This window comes from Hyla sarda, chromosome 7 (assembly GCF_029499605.1).
Source record: "Hyla sarda isolate aHylSar1 chromosome 7, aHylSar1.hap1, whole genome shotgun sequence".
Lineage (NCBI taxonomy): Eukaryota > Metazoa > Chordata > Amphibia > Anura > Hylidae > Hyla > Hyla sarda.
This window is the reverse complement of record NC_079195.1, coordinates 77,053,172-77,069,550: the sequence shown is the minus strand read 5'-3', so window position 1 is coordinate 77,069,550 and position 16,379 is coordinate 77,053,172. Positions and strand designations below refer to the sequence as shown.

Here is a 16,379-nt window from a genome sequence, read left to right as displayed (position 1 = left end):
TGAGAACCACTGCTGCAACTAAAATATAGAAAAAGCAATAGATCTTCTCTCCAAGTATTTACCTCCCAGATGGTACGAAGGACAAAACTTGGAACGTCAGAGTAGCCGTTTTTACAATAAATTCTTGCGTTGCAATACAGGAAAGCATGAGAAAGTACAAACACATAAAGTCTCATGTAACTTCAACATCTAAAGACATTGCCCAATACAAAAACCACCAGCCAAAAAAAAAAAAAAAGTTTGTTCTCACACACACACAGGACAATACGCCAAGGCAGCGTCTGAACACCAGAGCAGCTGAACTATCACAGCACAGTAGGCAAATGTCAAAAATATGAGAAGCCCATCAAATCTCATGTACTCCCAGAAAAGTGGAGGGTGCACGATCCCTCACACAAGAGGCCACAACGGGAAGCAGAACAGACTTGAGTGCGTTTGTCCTACTCTAGGTACGCGGCGATGAATATCGCTGGGTTGGCACCCTGTGAAAAGAAGTGAAGAAGGTCAATGCCCATTTAAGCAGAACATTGAGATCCTGTTTAGATTTCTTTGCTTTTTAACCTGAACACTGATGATTTTCCCTGGCACACAAGTGACCACAAGCTCCAGGAATAGCAGGCTTGGGTACGCCCAAAGCATTTGATCAGAAACCAAAAGCGGTTCCGTGTCTGCAATCTCAGGCAGGTCACATTATGTACCTGTGTGGGCAGATACAGTGCCGTCCTAGGCCATCGAGGTCTTGTGAAGTGATGGAGTGCTGGCTCTGCTGGATAAGTCTAAACTCATTACACAAGTGGAGGGTGAGGGGACTGAAGGTGTTCCATATTGTTATAGCGGCTAGGACACGCTATTATCCATAGGCCTGTTTGTGCAGTGCCCCTCAGTGTGTCCCCTGTCTTCTGACCTGGCTTACGGTCGGCTTGTCAGGTGGGTCCTGGTGAATGGTCATCTGATAACGCTTATATACTTGGTAAGACTCTTGAAATGTTGCTTTGAACTGGGAGCTGGGAGGACAAGACCTCACAAGTTTTACCTTAAAAAAAAAAAAGAGTGAACACACACAGCGGTTACGGCACCCACAGATCCTTGGTGACACAGGTCACCCCGGGGAGGGTAAAAGGACACATGGCACTTTCAGCTTGGTGTAAACATGATGCAGGGAAAAATAGAGCATGTTAAAAAGCATTGTAAAGAAAGAAAAATAACTCCTCATAGACCAGTGTTTCCCAACCAGGGTGCCTCCAGCTGTTGCAAAACTACAACTCTCAGCATGCTCGGACAGCCTTTGGCTGTCCGGGCATGCTAGGAGTTGTAGTTTTGCAACAGCTGGGAGGCACCCTGGCTGGGAAACACTGTCATAGACAAAAAGGTGGTATAGTGCAAGAACGTCCCATATGTCTGATCAGCAGAGGTTTGACCATTGTGACTCCTGCAGCTTCTAGAATGAAGAGGCAATGGCAGTAGGAAGTGCTGTGCCAGTCTGTCTCCTTTCAGCTCTGCTTACTGAAGAGGCTGCATGGTTGGACACTTAGGGCCCATGAACACTACTGATATTCTGCTCACCATTATTTCTGACTGCTATACGCTCCACTTCCTAAGTGGATCCGGTTCACTCTTTTGGCAGAATCTGCCCGGAAAAGCCCAATCATCACTTTGAATGAGATGGGTTAATTTCCATGACAAGTTCAATATTTAAGGGGTTATCCACCATAAGGTGATTTTAGTACATACCTGCCAGACAGTAATGGACATGCTTACGAAGGATCTGTGCTTGCCTTGGGGATAAATGGCTATGTTGTGAGATTACCATAACACTGTGGCTAGCTTTTTGTGAACTGGTATTTCCTGTATGAGTTTTCTTCTTTGCCTACAAATCCCATAATTCCATTTTCCTCCCTCCCACACATCAGCCACCCCACCCATTGAAACATAAAAGAGCTGCATCCATTCAAAAGACCTGTGATTTTCAACCAGGGTGCCTACAGCTCTTGCATTAGTTGCAGATTGATCTCTCTCCCACCAAGCGATCCCTCCACCCATTGAAGCAGACAGGCTGCCTGTCATCATCTGGCTAGTGAGTCAGGTCTCGGCCGTATTGCAACCTGGGAAAAATCTGAGACAACAGTAATATTGTATGCTGTTAAAAATAAATAATGGGGTGAAAATCACATAAATGTGTGAGAAAACCATCACACACAGGTACAGACACTATATTATGAATTACATAGTCAAATAAAAAAAATCCACAAATACTCCTTTAACCCAGATTTCGGTGACCAAATTCAGTGAGGAAATTCCGCATTGAATTTTCGTAGTGTTCATGGGCCCTTATAGTCAATGGACGAGGCTTAGACATAGAAGCACAATGCTTTACCACTGTAGCGTAGTTCTAGTAACTTGTAGGGATCACAAAGCAACTGAGCTGACATTGGTTATACAAGAAAGCAAAATTCCAACAATGTCTATATTGGTGTTCCCTGACCTGTGGCAAAACAACAACTCAAGGCACAATTAGACTTATTTTGCAACAGAGGTTTGACAATTTTATATTTAGAAAATCCTATTTAATAAAATATCAAAAATAGGGTATATAGGTGACGTTCACCAATCACCTCTTCCCATTTTCTGATGGCAGTTCAGTGCTAATACAGCTTTGATAAGACCTGACAGTCTGGTTTCTATGGACAAAAATTGCGTAAAAAATCTCCAGTTCTGTTTCCAGGTACTTTGTCTTTGGCAGCAGTCTGTCTTAGATGTTAAATTCAAGATACAATTGTCAGTTAACTGAAGGCAAAGAAGAAATCATGCAGGAGTTGGAATAAATAAAATAAAAATAAAGAATACACAGTAGAAATAAAAGTCTAAACACCCCTGTAGAATTAAAATACCAGGTTCTTATGAACACAAAGAATCATCATGTCAGAACCTTTTCCCCTTTTCATGTGACTTATAAACGTGAACAATTCAATTGCAAAAAAAAAACAGATTTTTGGGGGGGGAAAGAAAAAAAAATCCATATAACCTGGTTGCATAAGTCTGCACATCCTTAAAGGGATACTCCCCCAATTAGATATCTTATCCCCTATCCAAACATTAGCAGCCGAGACCTGCCATGCATGACACGAGCACTGGACCGCTGCTCACATCATGTACAGGATGTAAATATACATCTTAATTAGAGATGAGCGAACTTACAGTAAATTCGATTCGTCACAAACTTCTCGGCTCGGCAGTTGATGACTTATCCTGCTATATTAGTTCAGCTTTCAGGTGCTCCCTTGGGCTTGAAAAGGTGGATACAGTCCTAGGAGACTCTTTCCTAGGACTGTGTCCACCTTTTCCAGCCCACCGGAGCACCTGAAAGCTGAACTCATTTAGGCAGGATAAGTCATCAACTGCCGAGCCGAGAAGTTCGTGACGAATCGAATTTCCTGTAAGTTCGCTCATCTCTAATCTTAATGCGTTAAAGTACCACTGTAGTTATGAAAAAGAAAAGACAGAAATGGACCAATGAGCATCTAAGCACAATTATCCTTTTAGGAGATAGTATGTACAATGTAGATAAAGATTTGCTCACCTATTAGTGTTGTACTTTGAGAACAACACCATTGAAGACTTGATACCACTGTCTATGGTGCAAAGGAGGAGTGCAGCCGGCACCGATCCCACTCTCAGCTGGCAGAGGACGGTCTTGAGAAATAGCGGAGAGGGGAGAAAGATTCTCCCAAAAATGGTGTCTTCTGTGGCGCTCTCCTCCGGAAGGTCTGTGTCTTGATTTGGGCAAATAACTGACCAAATACGGACTTTAAAAAATATTTACTCAAAGCATGCAAGTACAACGACGCGTTTCGAAACGCGTTGTTTTACTTGCATGCTTTGAATAAATATTTTTTAAAGTTCGTATTTGTTCGGTTATTTGCCTAAATCAAAACACAGACCTTCCGGAGGAGAGCGCCACAGAAGACACCATTTTTGGGAGAATCTTTCTTCCCTATCTGCTATCATGCATCAGGATGTACATTTACTTCCATTGTCCTTAAGGAGTTAAAGGGGTATTCCAGGAAAAAAACTTTTTTTTATATATATATCAACTGGCTCCAGAAAGTTAAACAGATCTGTAAATTATACAGTGGAAAAGAGGTAGCGTGCACTCACCGCGGGTAAACCGCTGCAGGCCCAAGGTCCGGGATCACCACGGCATAGACGCTACCTCTTTTCCACTGTATTATTTGATACTTCATCTAGTGTGTGCACCCCGCAGGTGCTGCTTTGTAACTTATCGGGTCCGGAGGCTGCCAGTGTATACCAGCGGTATCGTATATCTGCATGTTCAGCTGCACGGTGTGCTCTCTCTCCCTCCAGTGGTTTTAGATCTGTAAATTACTTCTATTAAAAAATCTTAATCCTTTCAGTTATGAGCTTCTGAAGTTAAGGTTGTTCTTTTCTGTCTAAATCCTCTCAGATGACACGTGTCTCGGGAAACGCCCAGTTTAGAAGCAAATCCCCATAGCAAACCTCTTCTAAACTGGGCGTTTCCCGAGACCGGTGTCATCGGAGAGGATTTAGACAGAAAAGAACAACCTTAACTTCAGAAGCTCATAAGTACTGAAAGGATTAAGATTTTTTAATAGAAGTAATTTACAAATCTGTTTAACTTTCTGGAGCCAGTTGATATATATGAAAAAAAAGTTTTTTCCTGGAATACCCCTTTAACCCCTTCACGACGAGCGACGTACATGTACGGCGCCGCGAAGTGTCACTTGGCGCGCGGCGACGTACATGTACGTCGCGGGGTTCCGGGAGCGCCGCGTCACCGGTAGCGGTGATCGGGCCGGGATGACTGCTGTTATCTAACAGCAGGCATCCCGGCACATCGCCGAGGGGGGTCCTGAGACCCCCCCATGACCGCGATGCGCGCAAATCGCAGGTCAATTCAGACCTGCGATCTGCGCGATTTCGGGTCATACGGGTCACTGGTGACCCGGTGACCCGGAAAATAAGGGGGATCGTAGGTGTCCGAGACACCCTAGATCCCCCTAAAGGGATAGGAGTTTGGTGGCAGGGTTGCCACCCCTCCTATCCCTGCTATTGGTCGGCCGAGCGACCGACCGATAGCAGACCGGGGGAGGGGGGGTTAAAGTTCGGTTCCCCCGCTTTGCCCACCTATCGGTGTCCGGGCAAAACGGGGGAACCGTCCAGGGAGGGTCGGCGCCGAAGGTCCCTACCTGGATCCCGGATCGCGATTCTCCATGCGGGGATCCCCCACGTGCGGCGGCGGCGGCTTCCGGGTCCTGCTAGGTGAGTTGTTGCCTAGCAACATCCGGAGGGCCACAGTTTACAGTGGTCTCTAAACCGTGGCCCTCCAGATGTTGCAAAACTACAACTCCCAGCATGCCCAGACAGCTGATTGCTGTGTGGGCATGCTGGGACTTGTAGTTTTGCAATATTTAGAGGGGTTCAGGTTGTAGATCACTAAGTGGTCTCAAACTGTAGCCCTCCAGATGTTGCAAAACTACAACTCTCAGCATGCCCAGACAGCAGTTTGCTGGCTGGGCATGCTGAGAGTTGTAGTTTTGCAACATCTGGAGGGCCACAGTTTTGAGACCACTGGACAGTGATTTACAACTTGAACCCCTCTAAATCTTGCAAAACTACAACTCCCAGCATTCAGGAACAGCATAAGGCTGTCTTGGCATGCTGGGAGTTGTACTTGCTTGCCTCCAGCCATTGCATAACTACATCTCCCAGCATGCCCTTCCGCAATCAGTACATGTTGGGAGTTGCAGTTTTGCAACAGCTGGAGGCACACTGGTTGGAAAATACTGAGTTAGGTCATAGAACTTAACTCAAGGTTTTCCAGCCAGTGTGCCTCCAGCTGTTGCAATACTACAACTCCCAGCATGCATGGTCTGTCAGTGCATGCTGGGAGTTGTAGTTTTGACCCCCCTCCCGTGTGAATGTACAGGCTACATTCACACTGGCGGCAGATTACAGCGAGTTCCCCGCTGCAAATTTGAGATGCGGCAAATTTACCGCCGCAGCTCAAACTCCTAGCGGGAGACTCAGTGTAATCTGCCGCCAGTGTGAATGTAACCTAAAAACACTACACTACACTAACATAAAATAAAGAGTAAAACACTACATATACACACGTACACTGTCCCCCCCACCCCCCTTCTCCAGTAAAAATGAAAAACGTATTGTACGGCAGTGTTTCTAAGATGGAGCCTCCAGCTGTTGCAAAACAAAAACTCCCAGCATTTCTGGACAGCAATTGACTGTCCAAGCATGCTGGGAGTTTAGCAACAGCTGGAGGCACCCTGTTTGGGAATCACTGGCTTAGAATACCCCTATGTCCACCCCTATGCAAGTCCCTAATTCAGGCCTCAAATGCACATGGCGCTCTCACTTTGGAGCCCTGTCGTATTTCAAGGCAACAGAATAGGGCCACATATGGGGTATCTCCGTACTCGGGGGAAATTGCCTAACAAATTTTGGGGGGCTTTTTCTCCTTTTACCCCTTATGAAAAGGAACAGTTGGGGTCTACACCAGCATGTTAGTGTAGAAAAATAAAAATTTTTACACTAACATGCTGGTGTTGCCCTATACTTTTCATTTTCACAAGAGGTAAAAGGGAAAAACGCCCCCCAAAATTTGTAACACAATTTCTCCCGAGTACGGAGATACCCCATATGTGGGCGCAAAGTGCTCTGGGAGCGCACAACAAGGCCCAGAAGGGAGAGTGCGCCATGTACATTTGAGGTGATTTGCACAGAGGTGGCTGATTGTTACAGCGGTTCTGACAAACGCAAAAAAAAAAAAAAAACAACATGTGACCCCATTTTGAAAACTACACCCCTCACGGAATGTAATAAGGGGTGCAGTGAGAATTTACACCCCACAGGTGTCTGACGGATCTTTGGAACAGTGGTCCGTGAAAATGAAAAATTTTGCACAGCCCACTGTTCCAAAGATCTGTCAGACACCAGTGGGGGGTAAATGCTCACTGTACCCCTCATTACATTCTGTGAGGGGTCTAGTTTCCAAAATGGTATGCCATGTGGGGGTTATTTTGCTGTTCTGACACCATAGGGGCTTCCTAAATGCGACATGCCCCCCGAGCAAAATTTGCTCTCAAAAAGCCAAATATGACGCCTTCCCTTCTGAGCATTGTAGTTCGCCCGTAGTGCACTTCAGGTCCACTTATGGGGTACCTCCATACTCAGAAGAGATGGGGTTACAAATTTTGGGGGGTCTTTTCTGCTATTAACCCTTGTAAAAATTAGAAATTTGGGGGGAAACCCACATTTTAGTGAAATTTTTTTTTTTTTTTTTTTACATATGCAAAAGTCGTGAAACACCTGTGGGGTATTAAGGCTCACTTTATCCCTTGTTACATTCCTCAAGGGGTCTAGTTTCCAAAATGGTATGCCATGTGTTTTTTTTTTGCTGTTCTGGCACAATAGGGGCTTCCTGAAGGTGACATGCCCCCCAAAAACCATTTCAGAAAAACGTACTCTCTAAAATCCCCTTGTCGCTCCTTCGCTTCTGAGCCCTCTACTGCGCCCGCCGAACACTTTACATAGACATATGAGGTATGTGCTTACTCGAGAGAAATTGGGCTACAAATATAAGTATACATTTTCTCCTTTTACCCCTTGTAAAAATTCAAAAATTGGGTCTACAAGAACATGCGAGTGTAAAAAATTAAGATTTTGAATTTTCTCCTTCACTTTGCTGCTTTTCCTGTGAAACACCTAAAGGGTTAAAACGCTGACTGAATGTCATTTTGAATACTTTGGGGGGTGCAGTTTTTATAATGGGGTCTTTTATGGGGTATTTCTAATATGAAGACCCTTCAAATCCACTTCAAACCTGAACTGGTCCCTGAAAAATTGCGAGTTTGAAAATTTTGTGAAAAATTGGAAAATTGCTGTTGAACTTTGAAGCCCTCTGGTGTCTTCCCAAAGTAAAAACTTGTCAATTTTATGATGCAAACATAAAGTAGACATATTGCATATGTGAATCCCCAAAAAAATTATTTGGAATATCCATTTTCCTTACAAGCAGAGAGCTTCAAAGTTAGAAAAATGCAAAATTTTTAATTTTTTCATCAAATTTTGGAATTTTTCACCAAGAAAGGATGCAAGTTACCACAAAATGTTACCACTAAGTTAAAGTAGAATATGTCACGAAAAAACAATCTCAGAATCAGATTGATAACTAAAAGCATTCCAGAGTTATTAATGTTTAAAGTGACAGTGGTCAGATTTGCAAAAAAGGGCTTCGTCCTAGAGGTGAAAATGGGCTCCGTCCTTAAGGGGTTAAGCTAATATTAGCATGTCTATTAGCATGGCAAATCTTGACGTGGCAATATTTGCCCCCTCTTTTTTTCAAAATTACTTGAAAACTGTCATATTGCAAGGACATCTCTTGTCCTTCAGCTTAATTTAAAAAAAAGCCCAAAGCATGAGCCACCACCATGCTTCACTGTGGGTATAGTGTACTTTGGGTGATTTGCAGTGTTGTTTTAGAGCCAAACCTACCATTTGGAACTATAGCCAAAATGTTCAACCTTGGTTCTATCCAACCTAAACATATTTTCCAATGTGCTTTTGGGGACTATGTTTGTTTTTGTAAACTTCAGCGGGGCTTGGCTGTTTTCTTTGTAAGAAAAGGCTTCCGTCTTGCCACCCTACCATATTCATATGGGAGATTGTAGTCACATGTAGAACACAGCCAGTACTTGCCAGGAATTCCTGCAGCTCCTTTAATGTTGCAGTAGGCCTCTTGGAAGCCTCTCTGGCCAGTTTTCTTCTTATCTTTCCCCAATTTTGGATGGACATCCAGTTCTAGGTAATCTCTATGTTGTGCCAGATTTTCTCCACTTGATGATGACTGTTTTCACTGTGTTCCATGGTATATCTAATGCTTTTGAAATTCTTTTGTACCATTCTCCTGACTGATATCTTTCAACAATGAGATCCCTCTAATGCTTTAGAAGCTCTCTGCAGATCATGGCATGTGCTTTGAGATGCAACTAGGCAAATGTCAGGAAAATCCTACTAGAACCGCTGAACTATATTTATGATTATTACCGGTCCCTTTAAATGATGGCAGGTGTATAATGACTTCTTTAACATGAGTTTGAATGTGACTGGTTATTATGAACACAGCTACGTCCCCAGTTAGAGTGTGTTTTTCCCCCCTTTATATAGAGTGCCTTTATTTCGTTCCCCTCAAAGATTTCAGGTTGTTTTGCAATTGAATTGTTCACGTTATAGGTCACATGAAAGGTTGAAAAAGTTCTGACATGATTTATCTCTGAATCATTCTTTAACATCACAAAAACCTGGCATTTTAACAGGGGTGTGTAGCCTTTTAATATCCACTGTAGCTGTGTTCTTCCAGAAACAGTGCCCCCTTGTCCAAGGGCTTAGTTATTGCAGATCAGACTCATCAGTTTCATGTTGCTTGAACCACGAATCATGGTTCCCAGTGACTTGTGCCGGCCCCAACAGTCTTGATTGATAGATCTCTTCCTTTACTCAAAGATGCAGAGATCTATGAAAAAGGGCTGGTGAAGCAAGGAGAAATCACTGGGCACTGTCCCGATTATTTGTTGTTCAGGCAGCATAAAAGTGATGACAAGCTCCTTTTAATCAAAACAATAAAAGCAGTAGCAGTCTAAGTTAACTGAAATTTAGAAATATGTAAATTAAGAACAAAATGTAATACTATATCATGAAGAATATCTGACAAACCTGTAGGAACAAATTGTAATATTCTTTTATTAAAAAAAAAATTACCAAAAAGAGTGGTATTATACTGCCACCTAGTGGCTAACACTATGCACATAGAAACTGAGCAACCTTAATATGCCGTTTAGTTAATATAGAACTCCCAGACATAAAAAATTACCATGTATAAAACACATGAAGGGCAGATTTACTGTTGCAAATGTACAGAATTCTGGCAAGACTTGAATGGCATTTATTACGTGTTTTAGACACTTTTGCACCTCACTCAACTAGGTGCACGGCTTAGTATGAAAGGTGCAAACGTGTCTGTGCGCCACAATTGTGAAATAAAGCAAGCCAACTAATAGATGGTCTAAACTTAGACTAAACTGTCTGAATATGCACCAGAATTATCTCTCTGGCTCATTCTATTTGATAATGTGCCACATCTTCATACCGTCTAGTCTGAGTTTATACAGTATTTGCAGATCAGCAGCATCACCCGCACTAACCTTCTTACTCAAGGTGATAGTTCGGGTGACGCCGATTTCAATGCAAATTACCTTTTTTTGGCTCAGTGGTGCCATTCCAGAGTTATAGATAAAAATTCAAAAAAGATAAAATTACCTACTTTGGCGCCTTATGGGTATTCCCTAATCCCTTGATTCACTCTAATGCCCACAGATTAGTGAGTGCTGTGACATCATTAGATGGCAGCTGGTGTGAAGCAGCTCCACTCACCGCTATGCAGGTGTAGTGCGGGAGCTGAACATGTGTGCTGTGGTATATAGGGGAACCACTAGCCAAAAGCAGCATAACCCAGAATAGGGGGTTTTCCACCTCTGTTAGGTTGCACAAGTAACCTAGCGCCAGTATATACTTCTTACGTGGGAATAGCATTTCACCCATTTATGTGCTGCTGAAGAAATTTACAAGGCTATAGGGCAGTGTTCCTCAAGCGTGGTCCTCAAGACCCCCAACAGGTCATGTTTTCAGGATTTCCTTAGTCTTTCACAAGTAATAAAATTGTGGTGATGCCCGATTCACTGACCATAGTTATATCACCTGTGAAAGACTAAGGAAATCCAGAAAACATGACCTGTTGGGGGTGCTTAAGGACTGCGCTTGAATGTTGGGGGTCTTGAGGACTGCGCTTGCTATAAGGATATGTTGCAGCATTTGAAATCTACATTATGCCTGGCTGCGTTTTTTTCTTCTGGTTTGTCGCAGATTTCCCCGATTATAAAAAGTGAATTTTTTCTAGGTCACAGATACTCCTGGAACAATGATTTCTTTGAAATAGCACAGATGTTCAGAGGGAATACTAGATCATTGTGATAAGTAGTCCTGGAGTTTACAGGGGTACTCTGCTGCTCAGCGTTTGGAACAAACAGCCGTCTCGCCCCTCCCATAGCTTTGCAATGAGGGGGCAAGGCTATGACGTCACGAGCTCCCGGAGCCGGCTCCGGCTTTTGGAACAGTTTGTTCCAAACGCTGAGCAGCGGAGTACCCTTTAATGCTGGAGCATAATAGGAGTGATAGGTTCTGTTTAAGTAACAATAACGGAAGCGCACTGTGCTGTAGACAGGTTCTCCATTTCTCTGTACCTTGGAGACTTGATGCCTTGAGCATGCACAGCTTGCAAGCATTCTTAGCGTACCAAAAAAAAAAAAAAAAAAAACATAACAAAACACAAAGAAAAGCAATTTTTTACCTCAAGTCTATGAGCTGCATTTTCAGCGTCTGACTCATAGATGAAATCCTCTATAGATTTGACACTACTTGATTTGGGCTTCGATACAGTCGGGGGGACAGCTGGTTGCTCTGACAATGGCATCTGATCGCCCTTTTGAAGCAGTACTTTCTGCAGGCGGCGTTCCTTACGGATGTCTTTGGCTTTCCGACAAGGTGGTCTTGTTGCATCAGCACCTTTACCTGATTATTAAAATAAAATAAAAATTCCACAAAACATAAACTTCACTTATGGCAATTCGTCACATAAAATGCTGATTACTTGACATAAAAGGTAGCTAGATTCTATAAAAAAAATAATAATCTACTGTATGTATCTACAATTTAAGTAGGGAAAAATGGATGTATTCCATTGTAGCCGTTAACAGTGCAATGCAATATGGCCCCCTACTGGTACCTGGCTATCACTGCAACACAAAGCTCCTAGATGAGAACGAGAAGAACTAAAAGGTGGAGGTTTTAAGAGAAGAATGCTACCGCGTAACCCCCTAACCTCCCTACACCATAGTACTTGCTGAATGTAATATGAATAAAACGTAGCTATGACGTAGAGGACCTCTAGTGCAAGATTTGATTTTTGCACTCAACAAGCTTTATATATGGTGGCAGACGTATGTTACATACAGTATTGGCTAAGAAATCTTAGGGTTAATGTAAAGGGGTAGTCTGGATAGGTACATGGAATATAAGATATATTATCTGATGTCTGAGTGCATAAGGTTTGCATAATAATAATAATATAATTTTGTCTTTTGTACACTTCGCGTTTCTTGTTTTTGTACTAATGCAAAATGATAAAGGATATATTATCTGAGCTGTCAGCCTAGTAAAACCATTTAAAAGTAATACAGTTGGCCATTGTAAAGATGGGAATTGCCTTTATAAAGTGTTACCTTCAATTAGAACAACTTTTGACATGTTGCCCAGATATGTCAAAAGTTTAGGTTGCACAAGGTCTCAATCCTGAGACCGGCTGCAATGGCGAGTCATTAGCTGGTCAAGTGAATGGTAGCGCACTCCCTGGCCGTCCAGCATATCTGACCTTTTCACTCCACAAACAAACTTGGGAAGAGAGACAAAGATAGCCGAGGGCCAGGGAGTAACGTGCACTGCCACACACTTATCCCCACTTGTTTTCCTGATCTCGTATCCTTAAAGGGTTACTCCGCTCTCCAGCATCCGGAACATTGAGTTCCTGAATGCTGTGTGCGGGCTTCCGTGTTCATGCCCCTCAACGCAAGACTATGGTAAGGGGCGTGACGGCCGTTGCGCCCCCTTCCCATAGACTTTCATTGAGGCGGTAGGCCGTGAAGTCACGAGGGGGCGGGCGTGAACATGGAAGCCCGCACACAGCGTTCAAGAACTCAATGTTATGGATGCTGGGGAGCGGAGTAACCCTTTAAGTAACTGAATGTCAGAGAGAAATAATGATGTCTTTTTTTAACAAAAAAACATAATGGGAGCTGCCCAGAAGCTACTCCTTCATGTACCAGTCAGCGCACTGGAAGCAATTATGAAGTGCCAATTGCCAGTTGACAGAGGGGGGAGATTAATATAAACCGTCCATGTGGTTAAAAATCTCTTAGTATCTTTATTCATGAGGGTTTTTATAAAGTCTATTTGAAACAAAAAGTCCACATTACTACTACTTAAAGGGGTACTCCGTTTTTAAGAAAAAAAACGTATACGTTTTTAACTTTTCACTCCATTATGAATAAAAGCACTAAAGTGTTGCAGGGGATCACTTCCACCCTTTCATCTATGCTGCGGACCCTCTAGCGAGCGTGCATGAATGAGACAGCCTATGGCGCGGCAGGCTGCTTCTGAATCCCCTCCTCTCTGTTTAACAAGTAGTGCAGGCTTCAGAACAGATAGCAGGAACAGCATGGTTCTGACGGGACCAGATCAGACAGGAACAGTAAAAAATGATTTATTCACCAAGAAGCAAGGCGTTTCGCTTGCATGTATAATGTGCCCTCGCAGCGCAGCCATCTATATACATATGTCACCGCTGCGCTATGAATGAAAAGCATCGGCCGGCCAGATGCTGCTGATAGAAATACTTTTCATTCATAGCGCAGCAGATGTATATAGAAGCGTTGTTGGGGGGGGGGCAGATAACACTATATGTCTGCATCCCCCAGCGCTTCTATATACATATACCCCTGCAGAGCTATGAATGAAAAGTATTTCTATTAGTAGCGCATAGCGGGGACCATGCCGCCCGCTCCCCTGCTTAATAACTTCTGATCGCATTGGGTCTCAGAAGTGAAACCTGGTGCAATCAATCTCTCAGCCCCTGTACTACAACCCCCATCATGTAACAGACTCTGTTCCATGATGGGGGTAGTAGTACAAACAAACAGTAGTAGCCTCCCCAGCTGTCTGCAGACTCCCGCAGCCGGGGAATTACTACTCCCATCATGGAAAGAAGTCTGTTGCATGATGGGAGTAGTAGTAGTCCCGGCGGTGGGAGTCTGTAGGCAGAGGTGTTATGGCCATACATGAGGGATAAGGGGTCTTAACGGATGAATATTTATTCAGCCGTTAGCACCCGTTATTTCATCCATTATTATACATTCGTTTTCACACAGAAAACTGACATTTAATAACGGATGAATGCTCATAGTGTGAAAGAAGCCCAAGTTGAATATAATAAAAGTGATGATTATATAGTGGAGGAAATTTAAGAAAGGCCTCAGCAAAAGAGAGAGAAGTAAACCTATTAGACAAGATGTCGCACACAAACACAATTACTGTGACCCCCCCCCCCCCCGACCTACGATGGCCCCGACATACGATAATTTGAACATATGATGGTGTCTCGAGGCCATCGCATGTTGAAGGCAGCATCAACATCCGATGCTTTTGTATGTCTGGGCCATCGCATAAACGGCTATCCGGCAGCGCAGACTGCTTCAGCTGCCACCGGATAGCCGTTTACGGTGCCCCGCGTAATCCGCTGACCATCACTTACCTGTCCGCAAGGCTCCGGCGCGTCCTCTTCGGGATCCCCTGCATCGTCCGCGCTCTCCATCGTCGTCATCACGTTACACGCCCTCCCGTCATCCAATAGGAGCGGCGTGCGTAGCGACGTGATGGCGGCAACGGAGAGCGAGGATGCCGGGGAAGCAGAGGCCTTGGCGTAGCGTAGGGGACACCCCGGGGACGCGGCGAAAGCGATGGACAGCGACATCCAGGGCAGCGGTGACGAGCGGTGACGGTCCGGAGCGGCGGGGACAGGTGAGTACAACTTCCTCTAACAGTGGTCTTCAACCTGCGGACCTCCAGATGTTGCAAAACTACAACTCCCAGCATGCCCGGACAGCCGTTGGCTGTCCGGGCATGCTGGGTGTTGTAGTTTTGCAACATCTGGAGGTCCGCAGGTGGTAGACCACTGTCCTATACTTTACATTGCACGGATCCCTCAACATACAATGGTTTCAACAAACGATGGACCATTTGGAACGGATCACCATCGTATGTTGAGGGACCACTGTAGTGGGTTTTAAAAGGACCTACAGAAAGGGGGTGGCGTTCCGTTAAACTAAGGATTATGGCAAAAAACAAGACATATCGAAGCATCAGGATCCAGTTTACAAACTACACGAGAAGATCTCCACCTCTGAATGGTACACCATATTGTGGTTTATCTCTGAGAAGGGGAGGGACCTTGGAGGTTTATAAGTGTAGTAGGATAAGCTGGCTAAGGGAGAAGAGAGAAGAACTGGCAAATCTGTTCCTCCCCCCTCCCCATCCAGTCCATAGAATAGGGTTATTTAGCCGCAATGCTGTGAACCTTTAGATTAGGTAGATTAATAACTCCTAAAGAGGCTGATACGGCTTCCCCATTAGTACCCCAAATAAATTGTCTAAAGAGTTTATCAAGCGGTTTGACAGCCTTCTGTAAAAAAAAAAAAAAATTGGCAGGGTTTGTAAAGGAAAAGGTAATTTAGGCATGGCAATGATCAAATTGGATTGACCCAAAAAAAAAAAAAAAAAGACATAGGGGAGATTTGTCAAAACCTGTGCAGAGAAGAAAGTTAACCAGTTATAACCAATTATATTGCTTCTTATATTTCTCAGAGGCCTTTTTAAAAATGATTCTGACATGGTCCACCTCATTCAGACCCTTAACCCCTTAAGGACGCAGGACGTAAATGTACGTCCTGGTGCGGTGGTACCTAACGCACCAGGACGTACATTTACGTCCTAAGCATAACTGCGGGCATCGGAGCGATGCCCGTGTCATGCGCGGCTGATCCCGGCTGCTGATCGCAGCCAGGGACCCGCCGGCAATGGCCGACGCCCGCGATCTCGCGGGCGTCCGCCATTAACCCCTCAGGTGCCGAGATCAATACAGATCCCGGCATCTGCGGCAGTGCGCGATTTGAATGAATGATCGGATCGCCCGCAGCGCTGCTGCGGGGATCCGATCATTCATAACGCCGCACGGAGGTCCCCTCTCCTTCCTCCGTGCGGCTCCCGGCATCTTCTGCTCTGGTCTGAGATCGAGCAGACCAGAGCAGAAGATAACCGATAACACTGATCTGTTCAATGTCCTATACATAGAACAGATCAGTATTAGCAATCATGGTATTGCTATGAATAGTCCCCTATGGGGACTATTCAACTGTAAAAAAAATGTAAAAAAATGTAAAAGTAAAAAAAAAGTGAAAAATCCCCTCCCCCAATAAAAAAGTAAAACGTCCGTTTTTTCCTATTTTACCCCCAAAAAGCGTAAAAATTTTGTTTTATAGACATATTTGGTATCGCCGCGTGCGTAAATGTCCGAACTATTAAAATAAAATGTTAATGATCCCGTACGGTTAACGGCGTGAACGAAAAAAAAAAAAAAAGTCCAAAATTCCTACTTTTTTAATACA

The 16,379-nt window shown here is 44.0% G+C and overlaps 1 protein-coding gene across 6 annotated transcripts in view; it reads right to left on the bottom strand.

Moving 5' to 3' along the window:
• ATE1 (arginyltransferase 1) overlaps positions 1-16,379 on the bottom strand; it is a 162,361-nt gene that overhangs the window by 121,395 nt on the left and 24,587 nt on the right. For 4 of the 6 annotated variants that reach the window (XM_056529734.1, XM_056529736.1, XM_056529737.1 and 1 more), the window contains exons 6-7: positions 11,456-11,676; positions 905-1,033 (exon numbers count right to left, since the gene is read on the bottom strand). In XM_056529734.1, coding sequence (XP_056385709.1) covers positions 905-1,033; positions 11,456-11,676 — 350 coding nt within the window. The remainder of the gene's footprint in view (positions 1-904; positions 1,034-11,455; positions 11,677-16,379) is intronic. The other 2 variants (XM_056529732.1, XM_056529735.1) reach the window with 1 other exon arrangement.